The sequence below is a fragment of the Ornithorhynchus anatinus genome, chromosome 9 (genome assembly GCF_004115215.2).
Source record: "Ornithorhynchus anatinus isolate Pmale09 chromosome 9, mOrnAna1.pri.v4, whole genome shotgun sequence".
NCBI classification, from domain to species: Eukaryota; Metazoa; Chordata; class Mammalia; order Monotremata; family Ornithorhynchidae; genus Ornithorhynchus; species Ornithorhynchus anatinus.
Window position 1 is genome coordinate 19527367 of NC_041736.1, and position 27195 is coordinate 19554561.

The following is a 27195-nucleotide window of genomic DNA, read 5'->3' on the forward strand; positions in this document are numbered from 1 at the left end:
GGAAAGTGTTAGCAGGGAGCATTCTGCGTGAATCTGAACAACGAGACATTGCTGTTGTCAGATCCTCTGATCCACTGGGAAAGCACAGTAAGTCCGTTATTACCTAAAATGTACAACTAAAGACGTGATGGAGTCTCTCTGATGGCGTTGAGCCCGTGGGGAGGGGAAGAGGGTCAACGAATTCGAACAAAATTCAGCCCAACCCCGAATTAGCCGTGGGAGAGAGGATCCGATTAGTTTTCTGGTTTGCACACGAAAAGGTTTCGTGCCAGGTCTTCCTCATCAGAATTAAGTAGTAAGAATGAGCTTGCTATCTCTGACCTCCGAATAACGGTACCTCCGATTCTGCGATGGAACCTGGTGCAATTCTCTGCGGGTGCAGTGGGGCGGGGGATAAGGGAACCGAGCTGCTTAGATTTATCCGTGTTTAGGAGGTGTAAATTGCCATCCTGAAATAAAACTGGGGTGCTGAAAACTTGGCAACTGGGCTAGAAGGCTCTAAGGGGGGAAACCATGGTTTGGGGAATTATCCAAGGGAAGGGTGCAAACTAGTAGAATTCAATTTTTCTGCTGTCGTTGAAAATGACCGTTTTCCCGGAAGGCCGTTTCATTTTTTTTTCTTGACCCCACTGTTTTCCCCTTTTCCTTTATAAACTCCTCCTCGATGAGTTCCAGCCCACCCGAATGGGGGAAAGAGTTCCAATGCCCCCCCGATCTTGTTTCCCAGGGAGAGGCATGAGGGAACTGCCCGCACCATAGGGTCGCATCCAAAGGAAATATGAAGGTGGTCCGAACGTTTTAATAAGAAAACAGAGCTCTTTCCAGCCCCGCGAGGAATGATACTTCCGAAGCTGTGACAGATGACTCTGGGAGATGGTTTCCGAGCGGCGGACCCCGGGCTCTTTCGTGTGGGTTTAGGCGAAACCCCCCCAAAAGCGGACCCAGGCCCGCCCGAATCCCGTTTTGCGGCGGGAGGGCGCGGGCCAGAGGCGACGCGTGAATCACAGTATGGAATGGGGATGGGGGCGAGCAGGGATCAGGGCCAAGGGGCGCAGGCTTTGGGATTCGACGGGCACCCGACTTTGGCCTGCTGGTCCTGGCTTGAGAGGGAAGGTCAGGCGCTCTCCTAGTCCAGAGGCTCCCCGGGCCAGGGGTTTTCATTTGGTGGGAGTTCCTCGGGGCCTTGGCTATTTCCCTTTGCGTCTCGAGGAAGGAGCGCTATTCCCGACTGGACTTTAACAATGCCCCACGTTTTTTTATCGCAACAGGTTCGGCACGATGGAGAGACGCCTTCGGTAAGTCCCTTCTCTTTTCTTCACAAGTTTTCCCTGCCGGGACCGGGATGGTGGGGGGCGGAGGGGAGATGCCCACTAATCCCGAGTGCAGGGATACAGCGGGGTGGAGGATAGGACTTTCCCGCTCCTGCTGCGAGGCTACGCTGGTTGGGGAGTCTTAAGAGTCTTGAGAGAGTTTGGGTTGCGGTGAACCTGTCGATTGCTGGGCTCTTTAACAAGCACCTGAGAGCTGGAACCCCGCTGGAGCTTTCCTCGAAGACGCTTCCCGGGGCGCACAGGTGCTCGGTGGCAACCTAAATCCCCGTTAAGAGATTGCAACTAATTAGCAGTTACCATACTAACATGCTGGAGCACCGCAGCGCCTCCCTCCGCGAAGGCAGAGTTCATGCTTCGACCACTCCTCCACCTCCTCCTCCTCCTTTCTCTTCATCCTCCTCCTTCTCCTTCTCCTCCTGCTCCTTCTCCTCCGCCTCCGCTTCTTCCCATCCCCTTTCTGAAGGGTAAAAGAACTTAAAATTCTCCCTAGTTGGGTTGTCCCTATTTCAAAACCCTTCTGGAAGGGAAGACATGCACATGGGCACGTCTAAGAGACTGGGTGGTTGTCCCTGGGTCGGTGGAGGGGTGCTAGCAGGGGAAGGTAATTGTCACCCATACGCAAGTCCGTTCGTCCCCAAGCATCCCCAATCACCGTGTTTTGGTTTTTTTTTTTTTTTAATGAACCGGCCAGGAGATGGTTGGTTGGGATTTTCATGGTAAGGATGCAGAGAACAGCAGCTGTGGGTCGTTTTTGCTCATTGTGATCTTTCAGGGTTGGATATTCCACGTTTGAAAGCCTCAGAGGAAGTTCTGAAGACCGTAGTGAACTTCTCAATTTTAAACCCCACCCAAGAGGGACATTACGGATGTAGGGAGGGGAGCAGGAGAAGAAATCGCCCAAATCCGAGACTCTAATTCCTATTAAATGAATCTGCTTTGCCCAACCCCCCACCAAGAATAAAGTCAAGTCTAGCGAAAATAAGTTAACCACGCATCTATCCCGTTCCAGTTAAACATTATCTAGACATAATCGGGTGAAGGCAAGCAATTTCGCATTCAAATATTTGGTCCGTTTTCCTAGCCCATGGAGTCAGCCGTGCTGATAATCGGGTTTTTTGAAGTCACTATGTCAGGCTTATCCTTGGTGCTATTGATTCTGCATTGTAGCTTTTCCTCCCTGAGATGTCCTTCGGGAAGCTAAATGCGCCTCTCTCTCTCTCTCTGGCTCTCTCACCACTGCGCATTTTAAAAATCTCTTTCACATAGGTAACCTTTTCCTTTGCTTCCTTCCATGCTGAGCCGAAGAGATGTTCTTGGCATATCAGTCTTGGGTTCGTCTTCTATCTCTGAATGACTTTTCTCTCCCAAACCTACATTTTGCATACTGATTATGAGCAAGAGCACAAAAAGCCTGCTAGATCAAAAGCATTAGTATGGGCAGTTGAACAGGAGGTGAATATTTAACGCTTTTGTTCATCAATAACTCTTTGGCTTTGACCTGTCTGAGCAAGTCGTGCAATAAGGTGAAATTCAGGTCACAGCGTCTAACAAATATGAAAATGTGCGCGATTTTCTCCTTTCCCGAGTCGATTGGGTCCAGCTCCCTGGGTTCCTATTAATAACCCAAGGAAGCTTATTTTCTAGGGCAAAAGTTGATTTTCGCGGAATTTGTTTAATTATGAGATTTTTGGGGCCCTCCTAAAAAAGGAGACCAGATTGATCTGAGAAAGCTCCTTTCACGAATCCATGGGGGGGGGCGATTAACCCCCCGCCCCCAAAGAAAGCAAACGGATTTCCAGGGCCAGAGGAAAGATTTAGGGTGCGAATTTGAAACCGTGGAAACCGTTCCAGTGGGAGTCCCCCCTTCCCAGTTCGTCGCTATCTCCCCCACCGTTCCTGAGGGCCCGAGACCCCACATCTCTGCTGCATCACGACCCCCAATCTCCCGCCTGCAAAACCCAAGCAAGACTGGACCTCCCTCTTCTTCTGAAACCCACCCTAGTGCTATCCCTGCTTTAAAGAGGTTGACCAAGGGGCAGCACTAAAGAGTGAGGCAGCTCAATTCATGAACTTTTGTACTCTTCTGTGCTGCTGTCGGCAAAGCAAAAATAATGAAACTTTGTGATATGTTTGTAAATGATTTCGAATGACCCCCGCGCCCTGCCCTTCCCCATAAACGCTCCCGCACCAAACCTGAGCGCCGCTTTCGCTCCTAGGTTTACACTCAGCCAAGCAGGGGGAAAAAAAGCTAAAGCCAATTAAGGTAAACGAAACCGATTCTTTTCTCCTCTGCTAACTAACTTTAACGTTTCACACGACTTTTTCGGAGCGATGGGAGGGAGGTCCAGAATGCTGTATTTATATATTTTCCTCTTTTCTTCCTATTCCAGATAGCGTCTGCCTCTTTCTGAAAATGCTCTTTAATCCGGGGGAACTCTTGGATAATGTGGGTGGCAATAATTCCTACGCTTGGCTACTGGTTTATTTCATTTTATTTGCTCATTTGGGTTTGAGAAGAGCGTCCTTTGCTTTAGTGGAGTATCGTGAGTCGCCCTCATCTCCGTCTGAGCAAGGCAGAAAGGGGTAGTTGAAATTCGTCGCTGCAAATTGTCACCACGACCTAAAGAGCTATTTCAGCAGATAATAACCCACCTGAATCTCTCCTGAAACTGCAGCCTGATTTCAGTCGAGGCTGCAGCGCTTTCCCAGGACAGAATAGTGTTCGCTCCGAAGACAGTTAAAAATCAGAAAAATGCAATGATTCTGGCGGATTGTATTGTAGATGAGAACAGAATATTATTACGTTGTCTATATATACCCTGTAGAACCGAATTTGTGTGGTATTCACATAGTCACAGATTCGATTCTAGGGGAATATATGGTCGATGCAAAAACTTCACATTTCCTCAAATGGTTAGACGATTAAATCTCTCAAGGATTCAAAGTTATCTGCCTGCTGGTTCTGGGAAATTCTCAAAGTTGTGCGGGCTCTCTTATTGACGACACCTTGTAACACTAGGAATATTGATCTCAATGGGTGAATTATAGATTTAAAAAATCTGCTCGTTGTTCAAGAGATAGTCACATGGGCAGTCCACGGATCTGAGAAATATTCTAATGAATTATTGCTTCTGGAGAATGACATGTGGAAAAAAAGTGATCGAGAAAAACGTTAAAAGAATCCGTAGCCACTTAATATCAGCTCGACCAAATATCTGCGGCTGAAAGAACAGGAGTTATGGAGCCACCGACCGGGATTGACTTGGGCTAAGACACACTGCTCCTTCCTGGAGGCTGCGTTAATCTAATTAAATTTGGGACGCTCTTCTGTGCTGGAGGAATGGCATCTCCAGCGCAATTGCTTTCAACTTTAGTCGTTATAAGGGCGGAAAAAAGAAGCCCAAAGGAGCGTTGCCATGCTATCTGCGTGAATTTCTATATCGAGGCTTGCAATGTGCCCCCGGAGTTACTGATTGCCTAATTTTATTCAACCGGACTAGATTCGGGTAACTTTTGGGTGACCCCGCAGAGACAAAGCCGCGACAGATCTATTGTACATCATATTCCGCTCTTAGTTGATGGGTTTCCTTTGGCATGCGGCGTTCTTCTCGGAGCCTCGATTTGTACGGGTAGCTCCCCCTACTCCTCGACACCCCCTCCCCCCTAAATTTCCCGATCATTTCCTTCACCACCTCGGCTCGGGTATTCGATTTTCCCGAGTAAGACGTGGGGTTGGGGAAAGGTTCGACTGAGGCTTGGAAAAGTCCTTGTCAGAGAAAAGCTCGGGGGTACCTGAAGGGCAAAGAGACGGGCACGGGGGGTTGGGGAGTAGGGACCGTCCCCAAGACTCTCCCATCTGTCTGGGAAGATCAAATGTGTGGCGCGGAGTCACTTGATTACACGTATGTTATTTAGTTAAATTTGTGAAAATTATGAGATGCTCACAAATCCGGTGATAAACTCCCTGGCTCGCCATTGGCTGAGCTGGTCACATGGGCCACTAACTTTATTCAGTTGACAGCAAGTAGGAGGGCCCTATGGAAGGAGAAAAAAAGACAACACGAGAAAAATTAGTATTTTCTACCTTCAGAAATTAATGGCCATGAGTTCGTATATGGTGAACTCTAAGTATGTGGACCCCAAATTTCCTCCTTGTGAGGAATATTTGCAGAATAGCTACCTAGCGGAGCAGAGCTCAGACTATTACAGTGGCTCGCAGGGCTCGGATTTCCAGCATCAGGGAGTCTACCCACGGTCAAACTACAGCGAGCAGCCCTTCAGCTGTACCAATGCCCAGGGCTCTGCGGGGCCGCCGCGGGGTCATGGACAGGAGCCATCCGGGCCGGCCAGCCACTACCCCGGGCCGGCGGAGCACTGTCCACCGCCGCCTTCCCTGCCCAGCTCCCGGGCCTGCAGCCAGCCTCCCGGCCTCAAGCAGCCTCCCAACGGGACAGCCCTCAAGCAACCGGCCGTGGTCTACCCCTGGATGAAGAAAGTGCATGTCAACTCGGGTAAGGCTCCTCGGCTTTCTCTGCCTCGATTCCCCCAGGCCCCCGGCCTGCCCCAGCCCCGGACAGGCGGAGTGGGCGAGTGCTTGTGTGAGTGTGACTGCGTGTGTGTGTATGTGTGTGTGGTGTGTGTCTATGTGTGTGTGTGGGGGGGGGGGGGGGTTGTGCCTGCGTTTATGTGTGTGAAGTCGATGCCGCAATTAGGCTCCCCATAAATTTTTATAGCTGAGGAAGCAGGCCGTTGGCCATGTGGCTCGTTGGCTACAATCGGGGAGGGGAAACTCCATCTTAGGAAAGAGTAGGAACATGGTAGAGATGACCGGGGGTGGGGGTGGGGATGGGGGTGGGGTGGGGATCTGCAAAATGGACTGAAAATCCACCAAGCACGTTTTCTCGATGGGGATTTAACGATCCATACAGCGGCGTGCTTGTGTGAGTGTGTGTGTGTGTGTGCGCGCGCGTGTGTGTGAGAGGGGGAGTCTGTATATGTGTGTGTGTGTGTGTGTGAGAGAGAGAGAGAGAGAGAGTGTGTGTGTGTGCATGTGTGTGTGAGAGTGCACGTCTAAGGATTGTTTAAAAGAATCATGGAGTCTACAAAGTCCCCCCCACCGCCCCCCAGATTTTAAATGTGCCCAATCTGTTCCCAGGTAGATCTACATGCCTGTGTGTTTCTTTCTGTCCCCCAGTGAATCCCAATTACACCGGAGGGGAACCCAAACGGTCCAGAACAGCCTACACCAGGCAGCAGGTTCTAGAACTGGAAAAGGAATTCCATTTTAACAGGTATCTGACGAGGCGTCGTCGGATCGAAATAGCCCACACCTTGTGTCTATCTGAGCGCCAGATCAAGATCTGGTTTCAGAACCGAAGGATGAAGTGGAAAAAAGACCACAAGCTGCCCAACACGAAGGGCAGGTCCTCCAATACTGCCTCGACCCAGCATCTACAGACCTTGCCGAAGGACCATCACACTGATCTGACGACTTTGTAGAAGAGGTGAAATTCTTCCCGTTTCATCCTTGGCTTCTGAACTGTGGTGTGTAGAACTGACGTGATCCAAACAGAACCTGCATGTAGCAGCAAAAGGCTCCCGGCTGTCCTTGCTTTAAGGTACTGGGGTGTACAAAGGAGAGCCAGTGATGATTCTTTGGACTGTCTTGGCATTCCTGATAACTAGCACAACCTAAAAAAAAACAAAACAAAACAACAAAAAAAAAACAAAACAAAAAACTCTCCAAGCAGGGAGTGGAAAGTTGAAATATATATATAAATAGAGAGAATATATTGAAGGAGCTACTGAGGCCATAAAACCGTGACGAATCATTAAGCAGAAATGAAAATTTCATCTTTTCGGTTGTGAACTTAAAAGGGAAGGTTTGACGCTTTATTCCGGTATCAGTTTGATTGTCTTTCAAGCCCACGCGGTTTGGAGCTTATGAATTTGGGCAAGTTCAGGGCAGGAGCCTGCCGGTGGGGGTTGAATCTTTCCATTGAAACTATGAAGCCTGATTTCAGGATTTATGAACTTCCCAGGTGGGTCTGTTGCCCCTTCCAAAGGGTGCTTCAATGCCCTGGCTCATTTTCATAAAATGCCCGAAGAGATGCGTAGGAACGAAATGGAAACGGGTTATTTTATTTTCAGATTGTATTTTACGTATATTTATTTATTTGTCGATTAGGGATACAAAACGAAAACAAATTCACACATTCAAGCCAAAAAATACTGAGGGGGGAAAGCTGAGTACAAGATTTCTTATGATGGGAACCGTGAGATGAGGTTTCTTCTCACTCTACCAGACATTTAGAACTTTTTTCTGTAAATATGAAAATGCCCTTAACCCTTTTAGAGAAAGAAATGTATCAATCCAAAGTCAATTTCTTTAAGATGTTTTAGACTGTATGCTTTATTCAGCTCTATACTTAGAAATCAGTTCTATGTGATTTTTTTTAAGGCAACAAACGATGAAACACTTTTATTATGGAAAAACAAAACTACCCTAACATACGGTGGTATTATCGAAAGCGCTTTGCGTTCGAACTCGATTCCAAAAGCACACTTTCCCATGTATATCGGATTTTTTAAAAAATCGAAACGTTGTCTTACTAGAAATCTGGAAAATATATTGGAGCCCTAAGGAATACTTTGGGTTTATGGGTTTGTTTGTTGTTTTTTTTTGAGGTGGGGAGGAGAAGCATTAACGAACAGCAACAACAAAAAACTGGAATCAGATGCTTAGGAACCCAAAAAAGTTAGTTCGGAAGAGGGAATCAGGGGAGGGAGGCTGGGGGAAGAAGGGAGGGCTACAACGGGGAGCGGGGGCAGGGGGGAGACGCGTTTAGCTAGGTAAATCTGAGCCAAATCTCGAGTTCATATTATTAGGTGCGAGTCTAATGCACCGTATAAAAGTTTGAGAGCCTTTGCCGTCCCTTGAGCACAGCAGTAAAAACAAAACAAAACAAAACACCCTTAAAACTAACGAGAGAAAACTCTATGTCCTTTCTCTTCTACCTTAGCTGAGAAGAGTTTCAAAGATCGGTTTTCTAAAAGTCCAGGGAAAATTGGGCTTCAGATACAGTTCATAAACTCGACTTCTGATTTTTATACCCCCCCAACCTCTTACTTTATTAAAAAAAATCAACCGATAAAATGGCCTCAGCAACTCCAGCGAGTCAGAACAGAAAGGCAGGGTGGGGGAGTGGTGAAGGGGGGGGAGTGTCAAGAATCAGGAACTGCAATCTAGAAAGGAGAAAATGGAAGGGTTTAAAAAACAAAAACAAACAGAGGTGTTTTTCCTCGCAGTTCGGCTTCTACACAGAACTGTTTGTAAATCCGTTTCTAAAAACAGAACAGGTATTAATTTGAACCCAGTGGTTGAAATTAGGATTCTCTAAAGTATCTTCCAAGACTTGGTCTTTTGTGTAGGGTCCTGGAGACAAACTCTTTGTTCTTCCAAGGGGTTAGCCTGGTTCTCAGACTTGCACATGGCAATACTTGAATATCTCCACGTCGTGATATTAAAGATGGATATTCTGGCATTATTCGCATCATTGTTTCTATGACAAAAAGCACAGAGTTCATACATAGTAAAGATGTCTTTTTTCTGATGCCTTCACGTTGAGAAGCTGAAAAGGTATTTTACTGAAGTTCGGCTAAATTACAGAAACAGGTTCAACCAGAGGACAAATTTTCTATTCGATTAGCTGTATTTCAGCCGGGAGGACTGACCTCTAAACCCTTAACCTTTTGGACTCTAACTACCCTTCTCTTCTTTTCTAACATGGAGAACATTTGGATGCAGTATTGAAAAGGCTTTCCTTAGGCACCTTGGGAAGTAAATCTCAACTCTGCCCTGAAATTCCCACCCTGACTAAATCGGGCCTTTTCCATGAAATGTATTTTTCTCCACGATAAATATCTACAGATACAGATTTTTTTTTCCTCCAGAAGTTCAGGTTACTTCAGCTTCAGATCAAATGCCTCAACTTCTTAGTTCACATCTTTCTGCCTCTCAGTGAGAAAGCACAAAAGCATGTATTTTTGGAAAAAAGCCAAGCCCCTTCGCTTCTTAGCACTAATACCCTGGAAAGTAACTTAATCAGAGAAACAAATCCTTTGTTTATAGGTCTCCACTTTCGATGTAGGCCTAAAGTGAGATTGCCTTTTGAAATGTTAATATCTCGAGGACGTGTTTGTAGGGCAAACCCACTCTTAAATTAATCTTGGGATCAAGGCGCCCATTTGGGCACGCTGGCGAGGCAGACACTTTTACAAGAGGATAATGGCATCAGTAAACCCTCTTTGCTGACTTCAACATAAAGGTACCAAAATAAATGCATTTCCATCTGCGAATGTGCTGAACGTGCCGCAGAATTAAGCAGTGGTAGACCAAGATGAGTTCCAGTTCCCATTTGTTATTATTTTTTCCATTTTGTTTCCCCAAATATGAGCCAGAAATGTTTGCTTTGTTTTGTTTTGCTTTTAAATTGGATGTGTGTGGGGGAGGACAAGGGAACAGGGAAAGGGTTCAGTAGCTGTAGGTGAACGGGAGATGTTGCCTTGAAGAGACTGCTTTTCATAGCTCCAATGTTGTCTGTTGCAGCCTTTTGTTTATGATGACATTGTCAAGCAACAAGCCCATATCTGTTCACGTATGATGCTTTTTATAGACTTTACCCATGTTTTTGCTGCCACTGATTAAACTATTATTTATACTAATTGTCACCTGTAGTTTTGATGTAATTCCTTCATATATATTTGAAATAATAAAAGGTGTAGAGAAACCTATTCTGTTTTGGTGCCTTTACAAAAGCAGTCTTTAGAATGAGTCTAAAGACTCTTTAGTATGCCTCCATTCTCTCAGTCACTGATTTGCTTGTTTATTTCCTTATTTATTTATTTTTTCATTCCCAGAAAGGTTTGGAGAGCAAGCCCATGCTTTGGGGCTGTTGTTGTTATTGTCCCTAGAGTGACAAAACACACCTCCAAATGTGCCTGAACAATTTGGTGTTCATGTTGATTGGAGGGTTGTTGTTTGATGGGGTGGGGGTGGGGGGGCGGGGAGGGAGGGAGGCGGGAGGGAAGATGAGAGGGGACTGAAGGTTTATGGAGTCTGCAGGGTGTTATTTGTTCTTTCATTTTCAGCCAAGCAAGGGACAAGCCCACGCTAAAAGAGGGTGTAATACATAGATAGGTGTGGTCCTTACCTGGGAACAGGCAGAAAAATCTATCCCCTTCGTTTCCCATCTGGGACTTAGAGACCCTACTCTAAACTATTGCAGTCGGGAGTGAATCTTGAAATCGGAATGGAAATTAGCCAAGGAAGAAGGAAGGGGTTCAAGCATGTGGAAAAGAGCAGTTTGGCTATTCGTGGGGCTTTCAATACAATCTATTAGACCAGAAACTTGGAAACCTTAAAACTTTTCTAAAACTGCTCGGTATAGCAGGCCCTCTTCCCCTCCCCCCCTCCCCCTTTGACAGTAGTGGTATAGACAACAATAAACACTCCTTGCTATAAAAAGGAACTTGTATTATTTTTATCGCGGATATTTTTTACATATGACTTGATTTGAAGAGTAGCCAAGACCCGAGTCCGAAAATAGATGAGGCTTGCTCGAGACGTGAAACGAACATCATGCATAAAATAAGACATGTGCGCTTAATAAATGGAGGGCTCGCCCGAGACGCGTGTGCCATGTGTATTTATAAGTGCCCAGACATAAGTTTAAATATTCAGACACATTTTATGATTATACTTTGACCGTCTTCTGTTTAATGGCTCCTCCTGTTACTACCAATACATCAATAAAATTCTGTATATTATATCACCACTAGTCGTTAAGGCAAGAATGAGGAGGAAAGGCAGAGTCAATAGCAAACACCGCTCACTGTACAGTACAGTAAATGGGGACCTTTCCAGAGAGAGCCACATCGCTTCCAACGGCCATGTTGGTTAGCCCCTTCCTTGATTCTGGGCATCCTGGGCACCACATTCAGTCTGCCGAGGGACATTCATAACGGGGAGAATTTTCAAAGTGCGAGGAAGATGATAAGAATAGATTTCTACAAGTCCCGACCACGTGATTTGCGAAATAATTAATTCAGCACGTCCCTTAAGAAACACGGACTCGTCATTAATCTGCCAAGCAAAGGACTCTATCAGACTTGAAAACTGAAGAGATCCCAAGAATATAATATACAAAGGGTGAGGGCTCTTTTCTCGTCACAGCTAGCCCTTCCGTGGAAGGCGAGAAGGAGTCTTTCGGTACGTAAACATTTTACGACTTTTATTTCTTCGGATTTAAATCCTTAATGAACTTAGCTGTCAGAAGGCGTGACAAATAGTTCCCTTTGCTTCCTGATTTGGAACCGTACGACAGTGAGAAGTTGTTAGAGGCTTATATAGTGACCTTTGATTCAGAAAAGCTCTGCACTTATGAAAAATTACTGAAAGCGGCCAGAGACTCTGGGTGTGTGTGTGTGTGTGTGTGAGAGAGAGAGAGAGAGACTGTGTGTGTGTGTGTGTGTGTGTGTGTGTGTACGCGTTCTGCGTGGAGATAACAAGAGTTGTAAAGAACGTGGCCAGGCTTGGAGGTTTGCATGTGTGCTGAAATGGGGTTGAGATTTACTGGTCGCTTATGTCTTACTGGGGACAATGCTCGCTGTCAGGGCATCTGCTGCCTATTCTAAAACCGGTGAGAAAAGGCCCTGAACCTCTTTTCAAGCGAGGGTCGTAAATTTTTCTTTGCGTCATAATAGAGGCTATAAAATGGAGTTGAAATTTTACCCAAGGCAGGTTTTAACCAACAGATAATGATTTCCGAGAGCTCTTCCTCTCACCCAGGCGCCGCTGCTTCTGCTTTCCAGGCAGGACTGCTGTCTCCTTCCCTTTTAATTTTTTTCCGGGAAAAGGAAAATAAAGGGGAGCAAACCGCTTTGGATCCGGGGTTAGGTGCTTGTCTGGGTTTGGGGTGCCGGGCTGAGGGGCAAGGAGGCACGAAGGAATCGAGGAGAGAAAGGAAGGGAGAAAGAGAGAGAAGCTTGGTTACCCTCTTCCCCCTTCTGCCTTCCCTACCGCTATCGCTTCTCGAGCTTTTCCTCCAGTTTGGGATGGAAGAGGGCTGCTTCGGAGCGACCAAAGAGGCAGAAGGGGCTAGGGAAGTGTCGAGCCTCGCACCCCAGGCTGGAGCTGGGGGAATCCGGGAGAGAGAGAGGGGGGCTTCCCGAGCCGCCCTTCTCTCCGTGGGCCGGGAGCTTTTCTGCCCACCGAAGGTGGGAGAGTCTACGACTTCCGAACTTGGGGCTTATGGTGTGTTTGTGTGTATGTGTGTGTGTATGAGAGTGCATATATGTAAATGGGGCTGTGTGGGCTGTATGTATGTATGTGTTTGTATGGATGTGCGTGAGGGTGTTTGTGTTTCTGTATGTGAGTGCGCTTACGCGAGTGTGAGTGTTTGTGTGTACATTTGAGCTTTCTTTTTTTATTTTTCCGGGCCAGGACAGAGACAAAGTTTCTTCCGTTATGAATTATACATTCAAACAATAACACATTAATTCAATTATTCAAAGATGATAAATGTTCATACGCCTTGCTAGGGACTCGGCCGCCGATTCGGACCTCCTCGAGAGCGTCTCGGTTTTGTGTTTCTGTTTTTTTCCTCAATGAGCTTCGGCTTTTCCCCTCTTTGTCGAGAAAGCACCCTAAATTGGCGGCGCCCCTGTCCCGGCCCCCATCCCAGCCCGCTCCCAGGAACGCGGTTCCCCACCGTCGTCCCCCCCACCCCCCTCCCGCCCCCCGCCTCGGCTCGGGACACTTGATCAGTTTGACAATTGCCCGGGTCGTTGCGATAAATCATTGTAAGTAATTCCTGAAAGGGTGCGAGGCTGTTGGGGGCCGGGCGAGGACTGTAAATCTTCCCGTTTTATTGCTCCACGAACATATGCTCCGATTGAAGAAACCTCAGATCCTTTCCGGGAGACAAAACTCCCGCGAAGCCTCCGGCTTGGCCGCCGGGCTTAAGATCCCGCTCCGTGGGTGCGGGGCGAGGGGCTTGCTCCCACCGGGACAAAAGAGGGAGGCCGCCAGCCTTTCACCTCCCGTCTTTTCCCGGTTTCGTCAGGGACTTCGGCCTGCGGGAGAGGGTGGCCCAGCGCTCCCTCCTCCTGCACCCCCACTGCCAAACTTTCCCAATAAGCTGTTTTCCCAATCTGGAAAATGTGCACTGGAAGGAAGAAATGCGCCCCCCGCGCCCCCCGCGCCCCCCGAGATTGATGCCCAATCTCCTCGTCCAAGCCGGGAAAAGTGGAGACAACTAAAGGGGCTGAACAGAGGAGGGCACATGCAAGCGCCGCTCCGAATAGATTGTAAATAAATATCGTTGTGGAATCGGGGAGACAGGGCTCCTCGTTGGTGACCTGGAGTGAGTATGTTTAGAGAGACAGACTTCCAAGAGTGGGTCAGATTACCTTAGTCTGGCAGAGGAGACGCGCCGAACCCTGTTTAATTCCAGACATTTTATTTGAATGCCAGAGCAATAAACACCGTTGGCCTTTTCCAATAGCTGGCCCAAGTCCACCCGGAATTGGGGAGGAAAAGCCAGAGAGGTTTTTCCCATCGGAGAAAAAAATGAAAATAATCGTGTGCAGAGGAGATGTTCTCTTTCCGTATTGGCCTCCCGTTCTTTTTCTAACTGGCCTGCGAAGGCATGGGAAGAAGTATAATTCGGAAAAAAAAAGACTCCATGCACTTCCAGTCCTCCTCGAAAAGCAAAGCGTTAGTTGCCAGGGCTCCAGACTGACCCGCTCTCCCGAACTCCACGGCTCCTTTAGCCCCGCAAAGTCCGAGACAAAGGAGCTAGAGCGTTCGGGAAACGTTCTGGACGTTGGGAGGATTAACCAGTCACTCTGGCACTCGCATCCCAATCCCACATTTCACAGGCTTTACTTTATTGTTTACAATTTTTTAAAAAAGGAATCATTCCGGGGTCTCGTTGGTCTCTGCGGGAAATCCTCTCTCGCCTGGATCTCCTGGAGAAGGACAAAATAAAAACAGGAGAGATGGGGGGTGGTTAAGGGGAACGTTTCAATCGAGGGGTCGCACGGGCCGCTTCTCTCGAGCCGAGCACCCTTTTTGCAGCCTCCTCAGAAGGAAAGCGAGGGTCTCTTTCCTCCCCCACCAGTGGCGGATTAATCATTTATTTGATCAGCAATGTCTGGCAAAACTGCCATTCAAATTAATTAATACCCCGTGTGTTTGTTTTGCTCACAAGGAAGGGGTGTGTGTGGGGGCGAAGCGCCTAATGAACACAATGAAGCCGGGATGCTGGGGGGTCTGGCTGGCGGGAGAGCTGTCTTGGGGAGAACTCCTGCTCTTCCCACTCTTCGGCCGCGTTTGGAATATCTGGGAGAAAATGTGGGCTCTCCCAGGCCCGAGTAGCCGAAGGGATCCGGGGGCTGACTCCCTCGGACCGGCATCAGCCCCCTCGCCCCTCGTGGCTGGCCGGGCTCGGCAGGGGCAAGGTCTGGAACCATTAAAAAAAGTTGCAAGGTGTTTCAGGGTTGATTTTCTCTCCGGACCCCTCCCTCGCCCACCCCCGCTTCCCCCTCCCCCGCTCCCCCTTTTCCTCCCCGCCCCCCCTTTGCCCCCGCCCTCCGCTTTGGGCCGCAGCCCTCTGCTAAGGGGGTCTCCGCTGTTGCCACCTCCCGAGACCCCCCACCCCCCCAGCCCAGCCAGCCCCCGGCCGTGCTTGGGTTCCGGGGATGGACGATGGGAAAGTTTCAGCCTCAATCAGAACAGTCTGCTCTCCAGCAGATCACGTGAACAAATATGCTCGCATTTTAAGGCAGCGCCTGTGTTTTCCGATGGTAAAGGGGTTTCGGGGGCTCTCTCCCAATCCATAAAGGGCCACGGTTCGAAATCCAGCCTAACCCAGAGCAGAGAGAGTGGGGGCCGGAGGGCCCACTCGGGCGCTGCTTGCCGGGCGCCTCGGTGGCCAAGGGAAGCCCAGATTCCGAACTCCTGCCTCCTTCTTCTATTGGTAGTTGAACCTCAGCCTGGTTTCACTCTTTCGGGAATACTGTCTGCATGGGTATATGGAAATGTCTGTAAACCCGCAAGATCGGGCTTAGGACAGTATTGTCTGCAGACAAAGGGTGAAGGATAATATTCTCCCAACTGCAGACGCTCACTTTTTGAGACTGAGGAGCCCAGGGTTATGATAAATTGAAATCCAGGTAAGCAATTGCATGACAAAATGGAAACCTTTAAACACAGGGCTGAGCAACGCCTTTAGCGAGATACTAAATATGATTTATTTTGTGTAATCTGTGATCTTGATTATTGCCAATTTGTGAGCCCGCCCGCGCAGCCCTATATACACTTATACCTAGCCATGGAGGGCGATGATTAATCGTAATGAGATGCACTTTGCGGGGACAGACCCGGGTTCCCAGAGGTTAGCAGTCTGCATTTGCTTCCTGCATGGGTTGAGGCTGGGGTGGCGGCTTTGGGGGAGGGGGGCGACGGGGAGTTCAGGGGAGGGGTGGGCGAGCCGGTGGGGGGAGGCGCTGGGGTCAATGCGCGGTTCTGAAAATAGAATAAAAATGAAATAAATAAAAAAGAAACTTTTTTTTACACTGTCACTGCCAAAGTAAGATGGAGAGTCATATTAGTCCCTTTGTCTTGGGCTGCTGGGCAGGATGCGGGCGGGTTGATTTATATGGATTTAAAATAAACTCGGTGCTGATGGAGCCTCTATACATTGCTTTTTAAACTCTCTTCCCTCATGCATGGCTTTGGCTATTTCCCTCGGCCGTCGGCTTAGTATTTTTCCTCTGGAGGTTAAATTTCTATGAAGACTCTTCCCTCACTCACCCCTCATCTCCCTCCCTCACACCCTCATTCGAGGTATCAAAACCGGGTAGAGGCGATCTCTGAAAGTGGATTTGCGTTCCTACATCTCCTCGGTCCCGACATTGACTCCAGTTTGGCCGGCAACGTATTGAGCGCTTTCTAGTGTTTTTTTTTCCTCTCTCTCTTTCCACCCCGATCTCCAACCCCAACCTCCTTCCTTCCAGTAACCAGATCCAGTGCGCAGATCAAAAATTTCCCCTCCCCTTTGTCCACTGTCTGGCCGCTACTTTGAACGACTTCGGAAGGGCGTACTGAGCTGAAGCCAGCTCCCGGCGCCTGTTAGGATTCCGGGCTGTGGGAAATTCAGGAGCAGCGCCTGGCTGATCCTCGAGACCTCAAGACGGTCTCGTCTCCAAGGCTGATCTCAGCATCTCTGTTTTTGGGGCTCAGTCCCGGTAGGGGGAAGGAGAGGTTCACCCTTCCCGGACCCCAGAGCTGGGGTGGGGGTGGAGGGAAGAGCAGCCGCTTCCAGGTGCGGGTCCTCCCCTGGCCCGCAGGACAATGGAAGGAGACCCACAAAGTTGCGTTGTCGGGGCAGGAGGTGGATCAGTGGTGCGGGAGCTGGGCCGGAGCGGGACTGGGCGCGGGGGGGACATTTTTCTCAGCGCTGTGCCTCGGAGCTGTGAGCCTGCCAAGCTAGTCAGCTGAATCCAATTACTGCGAGCAGCATTTCATTTGGCTCCCTGGAAGCACTCACTTAGAACTTCCCTAAAATTTCAATAATCCCTCCATGGGCCCCCTGGCTGGGGAGTCGAAAGGTTTTCCGGGGACGGGAGGGGAGAGAGAGAGTTCGGGGTCGGGGCTCTGACTTGCTCGTTCCTAGAAAGGACGCTTGGGCGGGATGGCCCAAGGCCAGGGCTTTTCAGCATCAGATTTTTGTAGATCACAAAGTTGGAATCTTCCTCGTAAGTGGGTGGGCCGGGAGAGAAGCCGAGCACGCGCGCGCGCGCACGCGTGCGTGTGTGTGTGAGTGTGGGGTGGGGGTCCCCGCATCTGGGTGTTTGAGTGGTTCTATGTGACTGTGTGTGTGTATATACATTTAAGTGTCTATGTCCCTGTAAGTATCCTTTATGTTCATCTTTGTAGGTGACAGTGTGTCCGTGCCTCTTTGTGTGTATTGAGTGCCTATGTCTCTGTATGTGCCCCTGTGTATGTGTACTGAGTGACTGTGACTCTGTATATGCCCTTGGGTGTGTACTGAGTGCCTGTGTTTCTGTATGTATCCCTCTGTGGGTGCCTGTGTTTCTGTAAATCTCTCTAGAGGTGACAGTGTATCTGCGCCTCTGTGTATGTACTATATATCTGTGTTTCTCTATATGCCTTGTGTGGGTACTGTGTCTCTGTTCCTGTATGTGTCTCTGTAGGACGCCGTGCCTCTCTGTGTGTTCTGTGTCTGACTCAGGGTGTCTGGGAGGGTGTCTGTTCCTATGCCTGTCTATGTGGGTGTCTGCTTCTGTGTGTGTTCTGTATGTGTCTGAAGGGGTGCCTGCTTTTGTGTGTTCTGCATATGTCTCTGTGCGTCCGTCTGGGAGTCTTCGGGGTGTTCTCTGTGTGTCTCTGTGTGTCTGTGTGGGTGTCTGCTTCTGCGCGTGTTCTGTCTGAGTCCGAGTTGGCGTCTGTTTTCTTGTGTTCTCTATGTGGATCTGTATGTGCGTGTATTATGGTGGCGGGGGGGAGGGCAGGAACCACAACTTTGGCCAACTTTTTCCTCCCCCGCCCCCACCGTTCCTATCAGCAGCAGGATGCGCCTCCAGTGCCGGGGAGCCCGAAGTCAGGCCCCCGGGATCCGAAGTCGATAACTAATTAAACCCCAATGAAAACTTACCCTGCTCATCAACAGCTGATACAAAAAAAAAAAAAAATGAGCTGCTGGGCCAGGCTCGGTTCTCTCCGCCAGGGAGTGGGTCCCGGCCTCACTTCTCGCGCCTCTTTCTTCGTCGGAGAGCCTCCTGCTTCCAGTGAACCCCGTTTCAGGAACAGATAAAAAAAAACAAACCAAGAATAGAGTCGGCGAACGTTTCCTCCGAGAAGTTGTCGGGACCGGCCCTGAGCGAGGCCCTGGGCCGCATCACGCCTCCCCTTCTCCAAACTCCAGTCCGGACGGCGAGGCCGGCTGGGGGCAGAGACTTTTGGGGAGAGGAGCGAGCTGCGTCCTGCGGGACCAGCCAGGGATCGAGAGAGCTCGGTGCAAAGTTGGGAGCCCTGTTGGGTTGGGGGTCCCTCGGAAGCGCTTCCGCCGGGTGTTCATTAAGGGGTGAGTTATTGCCGCGCACGCCAAAGGTCATTTCAAAGGCTTATGGTGGCGAGATCTTGTCTCTTTAATGGCTAGGGCTGCTTTGTGGGGGTTGCTTTTTTTCCCTGGCACTGCTCGTGTTTGCAAAGTCTTAGTCGACAAATTACAGGAGCGAGTTGTCGGGGGAGGGGGAGGAGGAGGAGGAGGAGGAGGGAAGAAACAGGGTTTCATCCCTATTTTCACCTTATCTCGGCAGACACCGTGACCCGGGGGTGGTGTGTGTATGTGTGGGTGTGTGTATGTGTATGCACACGCGCAGGTTTGTATGTGTGCGTGCTAGGGTGTCATTTGCCAACCCCAGTCCAGAGCCCAGAGGTTCGGGTAGGGAGGTGGTGGTCATTACGGTTATGACACCTCACCAAGATAGCCACCGCCATACATAATGTATGAGTCCCGGGCAATGGCGTCGGGATCTCGCTGGTAAATTTCCATTCTCCTCTTCCTCCTCTGCTCAGGCTCCTCGGGACGATGAAGGGGCAGGAGCGCTCGGCCTTGCCACCTTTTGGGCGCCATGCAGTTACTCCCCAAGCCTGTGCCTGGGGCCGGGCTAGAGGATGCCCCATGCCTCAATTCACTCTCCTGCCAAAGGGCTCCTATTCCTCGGCATCGCTTCTCCCAAAGGTTAACCCCCACCCACGCTTTTTTCACCCAGCACCTGAGTGCCCCTGGGCAGTGCGGCTGGAAGCCCAAGAGGCACAAACTACATTCTTGCAACCGGTGTGAGTTCGGTGGGAGCCAGGAGAGGCGGAATGAGGGTCATTTTTTCAGCACCCCCAACCCGAAAGATCCCAGTTCCCAAGAACCGGTAGATGCCCAAGCTCTGAAGTCCAGGACTCGCATTTTCTGGCCGAGACTTCTAAGGGCGCTCCAAAGTTTCCCGCAGATCTTCCTCACGTCCCGCACCCTTACCCCCAACCCACCTCCAACCCACTCCCCCGCACACTGTTCATAGCCAAACCAATTGCACTCTCTGGTCCCTGAGCAACTGGGGAGTGGGGGTGGGGGTTGTGGGGAAAGGGTGTCTAAATGAGTGGTGGAGCCATATACAAAAGATACACTGATTATGAAACTCTTAAAGGGAAAATCGAGTGTCTCTACATTTATGTGTTTATAGACAAAAAGAAACAGCTTCCGCTGAGTGTCCCATTCTGTTCCAGATCCTCTTCCAAGGATTATCCAAAGAAATCCGAAGATCCTACAAAAAGAGTTAAAGACAAAATTCAAGAAAAAAACCTAATCGTGGTGAGTGTTGTTTTTTTTTTTAATTCACATACATTTTTCATCTCTCCCGTTACCCGAGGTAACTACCCCAGAATTCCTACATTACGGAGCATAAAACAAAGAAAAGCTGTGAAGTTTATCACCCCGGTGTGAACTGCCGCATACTACACGGAAACCGATCATCGATCTTCAAATTTATGACTATTTAATGGGGTTTTCCCAATCCCGTGAATGCACGGAATGTTTAGTATTGAGTTATCGGGTTTAAATAAGAAGGGGGTTTTAAATGTTGGTTAGGACTTCCCTCATCTTACTGTAATACGCCACAGTGATACAGGGTTAGAAGGAAAAAAGACGTTGAATGGAAGAACAGATGAAGGCATGCCGTCCTATCTTTGCAAACCAGATTAAGGTTTAAGGGGCAGAAATACCGAGCCATCCAAACAATGGTGGGAAAAACTCCTCATTATGCAGAGACCCACAGTTCTGCCTATATATTCTTGTATTCCCGTCCGCCCACGAGTTACGGGGAGGTGCGTGATAAGAAATATCCCATCGATTACACCACAAGCCCTGTTTATCGAAAGGCAGAGGGGCATACCGACTGTGAGCCTTGGAGCCGATTTAAAGAGAAAGAGAAGGAACCAGTATCCATGCCCTCCATTCCCCCGCCTCCCCCAATCCCGCCTCCCGTCCTGTATGGAATCTAGAACGGGAATGTAATTCACTAACAATGGCAGCGGCGCCTGTCTAATTTCATCGACTACACTCCCACCCGCTCCGACTGCACCGCTAACGAGAGTCCAGTCTTGGCGTCTTTTCTGGTGCCGAGGTCTCCGTCCGGTCCACTGGACTCAAACAGCTCATCCAGGAAGCCGTGGAAAAAATAAAAGCGCTCTTTCTGGAAAGGAAAAACCCGCCCTGGAAGGAGACCGTCTCTGCCTCGGCAGAGGAGAGGCACACTAACGGGCCACTTTATATATCTCTCCCCTTCCTGGAGGTTCAGGAGCGAAATGTGCGGAGTAGGGGATTCTTTTGCTGTGCTTCCTCCTACGCTGAGCCTGTTTTACACTTCTGAAAAGTGCGAGGGCTTGGGAAGTGTTTTTCTTTTCATTCCTTACTGAAGCGTTTACTGCCATCGCACTGGCAGTCATAAATTTTGCTACAAACCACAATGACAGGTGCATTGATATGCACTGTGAGAGCTCCGGCTGCTTAATAACCCCATCCACCGGCCGCTCTGACTGCCTTTTATTTATTCGGTATCATATTAGGTATTGATCCTAAACAGAATTAAGTGTAGTGAGCAAGTATTAGTACCGAGCTGCATCGGATGAATATATTGGGCCGTCGGATCGAATGCAAGCGGCAACCGGGAACTTGCCAGAAGAGGAGTTTGTAGCTTTTCTTACTTCCACGCACATGCAAGTGCACGTGTGTGTGAGTGTGTGAGTGTTTGTGTGTGTGTGAGAGAGAGAGACAGACAGGCAGACAAAGACAGATCAACTCGAGAGATCTCACAATCTCTCTTTAGTCAGATTTCCAATCTGAATATCCTCTATAATTTTTGCTTTGCCCTAAAACTGTTAAGAAATCCAAAGAAGGCCGACCACCAACCCATCAGATGACTCTTTCAGCTAGATGGATCCCACTGACTACGACAGGGGGAAATGACCAGTTGTGAATCCTTGACTCTATCTTTGACTTGGGGAGGTGGATTTCCTCCCTCAGAGCAATTCGAATCTCAGTTGCCTTAGTTTTCTGCTCTGCTTTCCAGGCTAATGTCCCTCCCTGAGCCCCAGTGGCCTTTGGAGGGGCCACAAGTTTTGGAGGCAGGACAGGACCTTATGCTGGACATTTGTGTGTGTGCAAAGCCCAAATGTGCAAAGGTACCAAAGGGGGGGGGGAACTAAATAAAAAAAAGATCTAAAAGATGAGCCACTGAACAGTTGACCATTGTCCAAGTGATTTATGACCCATTGCCTCCTTTTTAGGTTCAAGCAGAGTTCACAAGCAGTTAGGATTTCAGAAAAGAAATAAGGCTTTTAGCAGTTTTGCAGCAATATTCCAGATTATTTTAAAGAGGCTCCTTCTTTGGGGTCCAGTATTTTATTTGGGGTTTTATAAGACCAGGCAGTGTGAAGCGGGGTGCTTCTGTCCTGGCTGATGGGGAAAGTGTACATTAAGAAGATAGATAATTATTAATTGACTGTATTGTTGGCCATAAATTTTTAAAAACAATGAAAACGGAGGCAGTGAGCTCTAAATCATTGTATTTTCTCATTCATCACCGATTCTATTACTTTTTTAGGTCCTTCCACATTGCAGTCCTAGAGGAGAAGCCACATATGTATACACACACAAACATAAACACGCACACACACACACTATTTGTTTCCACCCTTAAAGCAGTGTTGTTCAAGTTTCTTAAAGCAACTACTTCAGTTTGACTGAGTCTTCAGAATAACTTAAGATAAACGTCTTCCCCAATCTTGGGAAAAGTAGTAGGGTGTCTTGATAAGGTAGTACTGATGATGAAATGACAGGATAAACTGTTTGAGATGAGCAGAATTTTTATGTTAACTGAGCATCTAGTGTGATTATTTAATGACGGGGAGTCAAAATAACGAATAGAACATTCCAGGAAAAGACAAAATCCAGTAACCTCCAGACTCAGAGTTTGGCATTTTGTCTACCGGTGTGCATCAATGCTATCAGTATGATGAAAGGGATCAACTGTCGATTTCGTATTTAGAAACTTATTGTTTCCGCAAAAGTCGTTGAAGTTGATATAAAGAATGTGGGTAAGGAATCAATTGAATACAGCAAATTAGGTGTATCTTGATCACAATATCCTAAACTGCATATTCAAAGATAAAGAACAACGAAAATCCATTTTCTAAGAAAGCTATATTAGTTGAACAGTCTCCCAGCAGTTAGCGAACTTATAAAGAGGTGTTTCATCCAAATATATGTTAAGATGAATAGCAATTGATATCCAAGATACTGAACAAATATAAACGCTGATACCCTACATATTGATTCTAGGAAGAGTGCATTATTTGTTTACATTTCGACACCCCAGAATTGGAGAGGAAATGAATGAAATTAATTTTAGATGCCAATAAATGTCTACTAAGGTTAGACAATTCAAATCAACATAAAGATCCAGGCTAGCTCCATTATCCATAAGGGGTTTGGGGGAAAATCTCCAAGAAGGGAAGTTGACTGAAATATCGGGAGCGAAGAAACGGATCAAAAATTAAGCCACGGTAGCTGACCTGTGAGTTTTCTTTATCGCACAAACAAAAGTTGCTGAATGAAGTTAGTTATATTTTAACTTCTTAAGAATCTTTGAAGAGGAGAAGGCAGGGGGGCGGGGAAGAGGGGACCCCCACCAAGAGGAAGAGTTACAATAGGGGTGGAATTTTCCTTGGTTTTTTGGGTTCTAATTCTGGTTCCATCCATCATGTCATGTGTGTCTCTCATTTTCTGCAGAGCATGTGCAGAAAAAAAAAAAGAAAAAGCTAGCTACTGGGCTGAGGTCAAGGATCATAATCATTTAAAGAATAGTTCTAGAATAGAGAAAAGAATAAATCTATATTAAAAATAATCCTCCATCTATCGATGCCCACCCAGAATATGAATTTGAGTGTCACCTCCCATCCCCTGTGCCCCACTCATCCACTCCTACCCCATCACAACCAGAATGTCTCCAAAGGGAAGATGAAGTTTGACAACCCAAATGAATGAAGGGAGAACAATGCATCGTTTCCAAACAGGTACAATTTTAGGTAATCCTGAAGGAGTCCTTTCCATTCTCTCCCTTGAGTTCTCTTCCTAACTCTGAGCCATGTTGCTGGACTACCAATCAATCAATCAATGCCATTTATTGAACTCTTACGGTAATCACTGTTTGCCCCCAATTCATGGACTTGACAGGATGATGCTGTCTGTTTCATATAAAATTGGTGTTTGGTGATGGAGAATTTGAGTTGAGTTCAGGAGCAAGATTTCTGGGGAATTTTTGGACTTTTTTAAGGTTTTGCTTACCTCCCAGAGATAGGGAACATTGAATGGAAACTCTCCAGCCTCAACTTTCCAGATGTTGAGGAATCAAAAAGTTGGACCTAGGGGAAGGGAAAACAGTCTCAGATAAAGTTCCCTCTTGAGGCTGGTGGTGGCCTAAAAGCAGAAAGAAGGAAGAGAGAAAGATGAACTCTCTTGAGGATAGGTAAGAACTTCCACTTCCTGTTAAGTCCTTCTTGTGGATTTGATTTCCCAGGATCTGAATCCCGTTAGTTCTTCTTTGGGTTCCAACGAGTCAGATTTCCCAGGATCTGAATCCAACTCCTTTATCCCATGGGTATGGGCATGAGGAGCAGAGACTGAGAAAATGTGCTTTAAACTGGTAAGGATTGAAAAGGGTTGAAATGCTTTATTGTCCACGAGAGCTCAGGTCTTTTGATTGACAGAATATATGGATCTCTCTTCTTTCAGGGTGCCCGCTGGGCCAGAGCCCAGTCCAATCTGAACCCGAGAACAAGTGGCAGCTGGAAAACGAAGGCAGGGAAGACGGCGGAAGTCAATGTTATTTGACCTGGGTCACCAGAACCCAGAGATCCCTGAGTGCACGATGCAGAAGACTGCCTACTATGAGAACACGGGCCTCTTCGGGGGTTATGGCTACAGTAAGGCCGCCGACACCTATGGCTATGGCTCAACCCATCAGCCTTACCCACCGCCTCCCGCTGCCGCGGCCCTTGACACGGACTACCCAGGCTCGGCTTGCTCCATCCAGAGCTCAACACCACTCCGGGCCCCAGCCCACAAGGGCAGTGAGCTCAATGGCAGTTGTATGCGACCGAGTGCGGGAAGCGGACAGGGTGGAGGTGGTGGCAGTCAGCCCCCTGGCCTCAATGCAGAACAACAGCCTCCACCACCACCTCCCCCCCCCACCCACTCTGCCCCCATCCTCCCCGCCCAACTCGGGCGGCACTACTCCGGCTAAGAAAGCCAAGGGCGGCCCTAACACCTCTGGCTCCTCATCGGCCACCATCAGCAAGCAAATCTTTCCCTGGATGAAAGAGTCCCGGCAGAACTCCAAGCAGAAGAACAGCTGCACCACCTCAGGTACCCATCTTGGTATGTCCCTCTGGACGGGCAAACCACCCCCTACACCATTGACCCGAATAATCCCATCCAAGACCCCCCAAACCCAACTCGATTCAACTTCACCCTCATGCCTGCTCATTCCACCCCAATCAATCCTCCCTAGCCTCTCCCAGGCTTAGTTGTCCTGGCCAGAGGTAGAGCTGTGTCCCAGTGGCAGAGCATCCTTTGGCGTCCCTAAGTCAAGGAGGAGAGGTCATAGGAGCTCATGGAAAGAAGTTTTCATTCATCTGTTCCACTCTCAAAGGGCTTCTTGATGAATGCCCACAACTGAGCTCAATGCATAAAGTCCGTGACTTCTCTCCAGATTTCGTAAATTTGTGTTTGACTGCGGGCAGACTGGTGACTCATTCTTGAGATCTAGGAATGCCTGAGGAGGAGGAAAGGGCTGACCTGGAGTCAGATCTTTGCCTTCCCTCTCCTGAAGTACCCTTCTGAGCCCGGGCACCGTTATCACTGGGGAAGGATGTAAGGGGCCAACATGAGACTCTTTCCAACCCCGAAGGGCCTTCAATCCTTCCCCACTCATTCCATCCCCTATGCTTCCCCATCCGTAATTTTTTTAGTGATGGCTCCTCTGCTGAATTCTAAGATTCTTGAGGGCAAGGGCCCTACTAACTAACTAACTAACTAACTAACTAACTAACTAACTAACTAACTAACTATCTCTCTTGTAGTCTCTCGAGCACTCAGAATGGTGTTCTGCACAGAGTGAACACTCCATAAATACAACTGATGGATTGATTCCCTAAGTCTCCCTCACCCATTTTAAGTGTCAGACTGAGGGCCTCCTGTGGGCAGAGCAACCCCTATACTAGGTGCTTGAGAAACAGACGGATCCTGGTCTGCGAGGAGCTTGCGTTCTAACTGTTTGCTTATGTCTCCAAATCCCAGTCTAGACTGTCCCCTGGACGACTCACCCTCTTCCACTGAGCACTTCCTGCTCCTCTTCTTCTCTTATTCCCCTCCTTTCTCCTTCTCCTCTTCTTTCTCTCCTCTCTCCACCTCTTCCTCCTCCTTGTCCTCTTCCTCCTCGTCCTCCTTCTCTTCTTCTGCTTCTTCTTCTTTTTCTTCTTCCTCCTCCTTCTCTTCTTCCTTCCCCTCGGTGAGAGGCAGAACCTGAAGACCCTCTTCGTCCCTCCCGACCTCGTGTCAACCCCCGGCTTTCGGTCCCCAGCCCTCCCCCGGCCCCATCCGTCCCCCGCCGGCAGCCTTTTCTGACCCTCTCTCCTCATCTCCCCCTCCTGCCCGCCCCCGCCCCCCGACCCAGGCGAGAGCTGCGAGGACAAGAGCCCCCCGGGCCCCGCGTCCAAGCGCGTCCGCACGGCCTACACCAGCGCGCAGCTGGTGGAGCTGGAGAAGGAGTTCCACTTCAACCGCTACCTGTGCCGGCCGCGCCGGGTGGAGATGGCCAACCTGCTGAACCTCACCGAACGCCAGATCAAGATCTGGTTCCAGAACCGGCGCATGAAGTACAAGAAGGACCAGAAGGCCAAGGGCATCATGCACTCGCCCGTGGGCCAGTCCCCGGAGCGCAGCCCCCCGCTGAGCGGGGCCGGCCAGGTGGGCTACTCGGCGGGCCCGCTGCCCCCCGTGACCGGCCTGGGCTACGACGCGCCCTCGCCCCCCTCGTTCGCCAAGTCCCAGCAGAACATGTACGGCCTGGCCGCCTACACGGCGCCGCTGAGCAGCTGCCTGCCGCAGCAGAAGCGCTACCCCGGGCCCGAGTACGAGCACCACCCCATGCAGAGCAGCGGGGGCTTCGCCAGCGCCAGCCTGCAGGGCAGCCCGGTCTACGTCGGGGGCAGCTTTGTGGATTCCATGCCGGCCTCGGGGCCCGTCTTCAACCTGGGCCACCTGTCCCACCCGTCCTCGGCCAGCGTGGACTACAGCTGCGCCGCGCAGATCCCCGGCAACCACCACCACGGACCTTGCGACCCCCACCCCACCTACACAGATCTCACGTCCCACCACACGTCTCAGGGAAGGATTCAAGAGGCCCCCAAACTGACGCATCTGTAGTCGGGGCCCGGGCCCGGCCCGTCTCAATTACCTCACTTTTTGGTTGGGCGTTTGGGGTTTGTTGGGGTTTGGTCTTTTGTTGGTTTCTGCTTTGGCTTTGGATTGTTTTCCCCTCCTCCTCCTCTTCCTCCTTCCCTTCCTCCTCCCCCCCTTCCTCCCCTCTTCTTCCCCTCTTCTTCCTTTTCCTCCTCCTCCTCCTCCTCCCCTCTTCTTCCTTTTCCTCCTCCTCCTTCGGCCTC

At 49.2% G+C, this 27195-nt stretch overlaps 2 protein-coding genes and 1 non-coding gene across 3 annotated transcripts; all 3 read left to right on the plus strand.

Moving 5' to 3' along the window:
- HOXD4 (homeobox D4) lies at positions 1-10124 on the plus strand. The gene is made up of 4 exons (XM_039913054.1): positions 1-87; positions 1269-1295; positions 3722-5842; positions 6526-10124. Exons 3-4 carry the CDS (start codon positions 5428-5430, stop codon positions 6828-6830), a joined length of 720 nt encoding a protein of 239 aa, XP_039768988.1. The 5' UTR covers positions 1-87; positions 1269-1295; positions 3722-5427; the 3' UTR covers positions 6831-10124.
- On the plus strand, positions 56-27122 carry HOXD3 (homeobox D3). Its single transcript, XM_029072046.1, is given in 6 exon segments — positions 56-87; positions 1269-1295; positions 19699-19783; positions 24263-24710; positions 24712-24895; positions 26205-27122. Coding segments are annotated over 3 exon segments (1296 nt in total). The 5' UTR covers positions 56-87; positions 1269-1295; positions 19699-19783; positions 24263-24350; the 3' UTR covers positions 26957-27122.
- MIR10B (microRNA mir-10b) lies at positions 4123-4229 on the plus strand. The gene has a single exon (NR_034877.1). It is a non-coding gene; the product is annotated as a microRNA mir-10b (primary transcript).
- Positions 27123-27195: the final 73 nt, after the last annotated feature.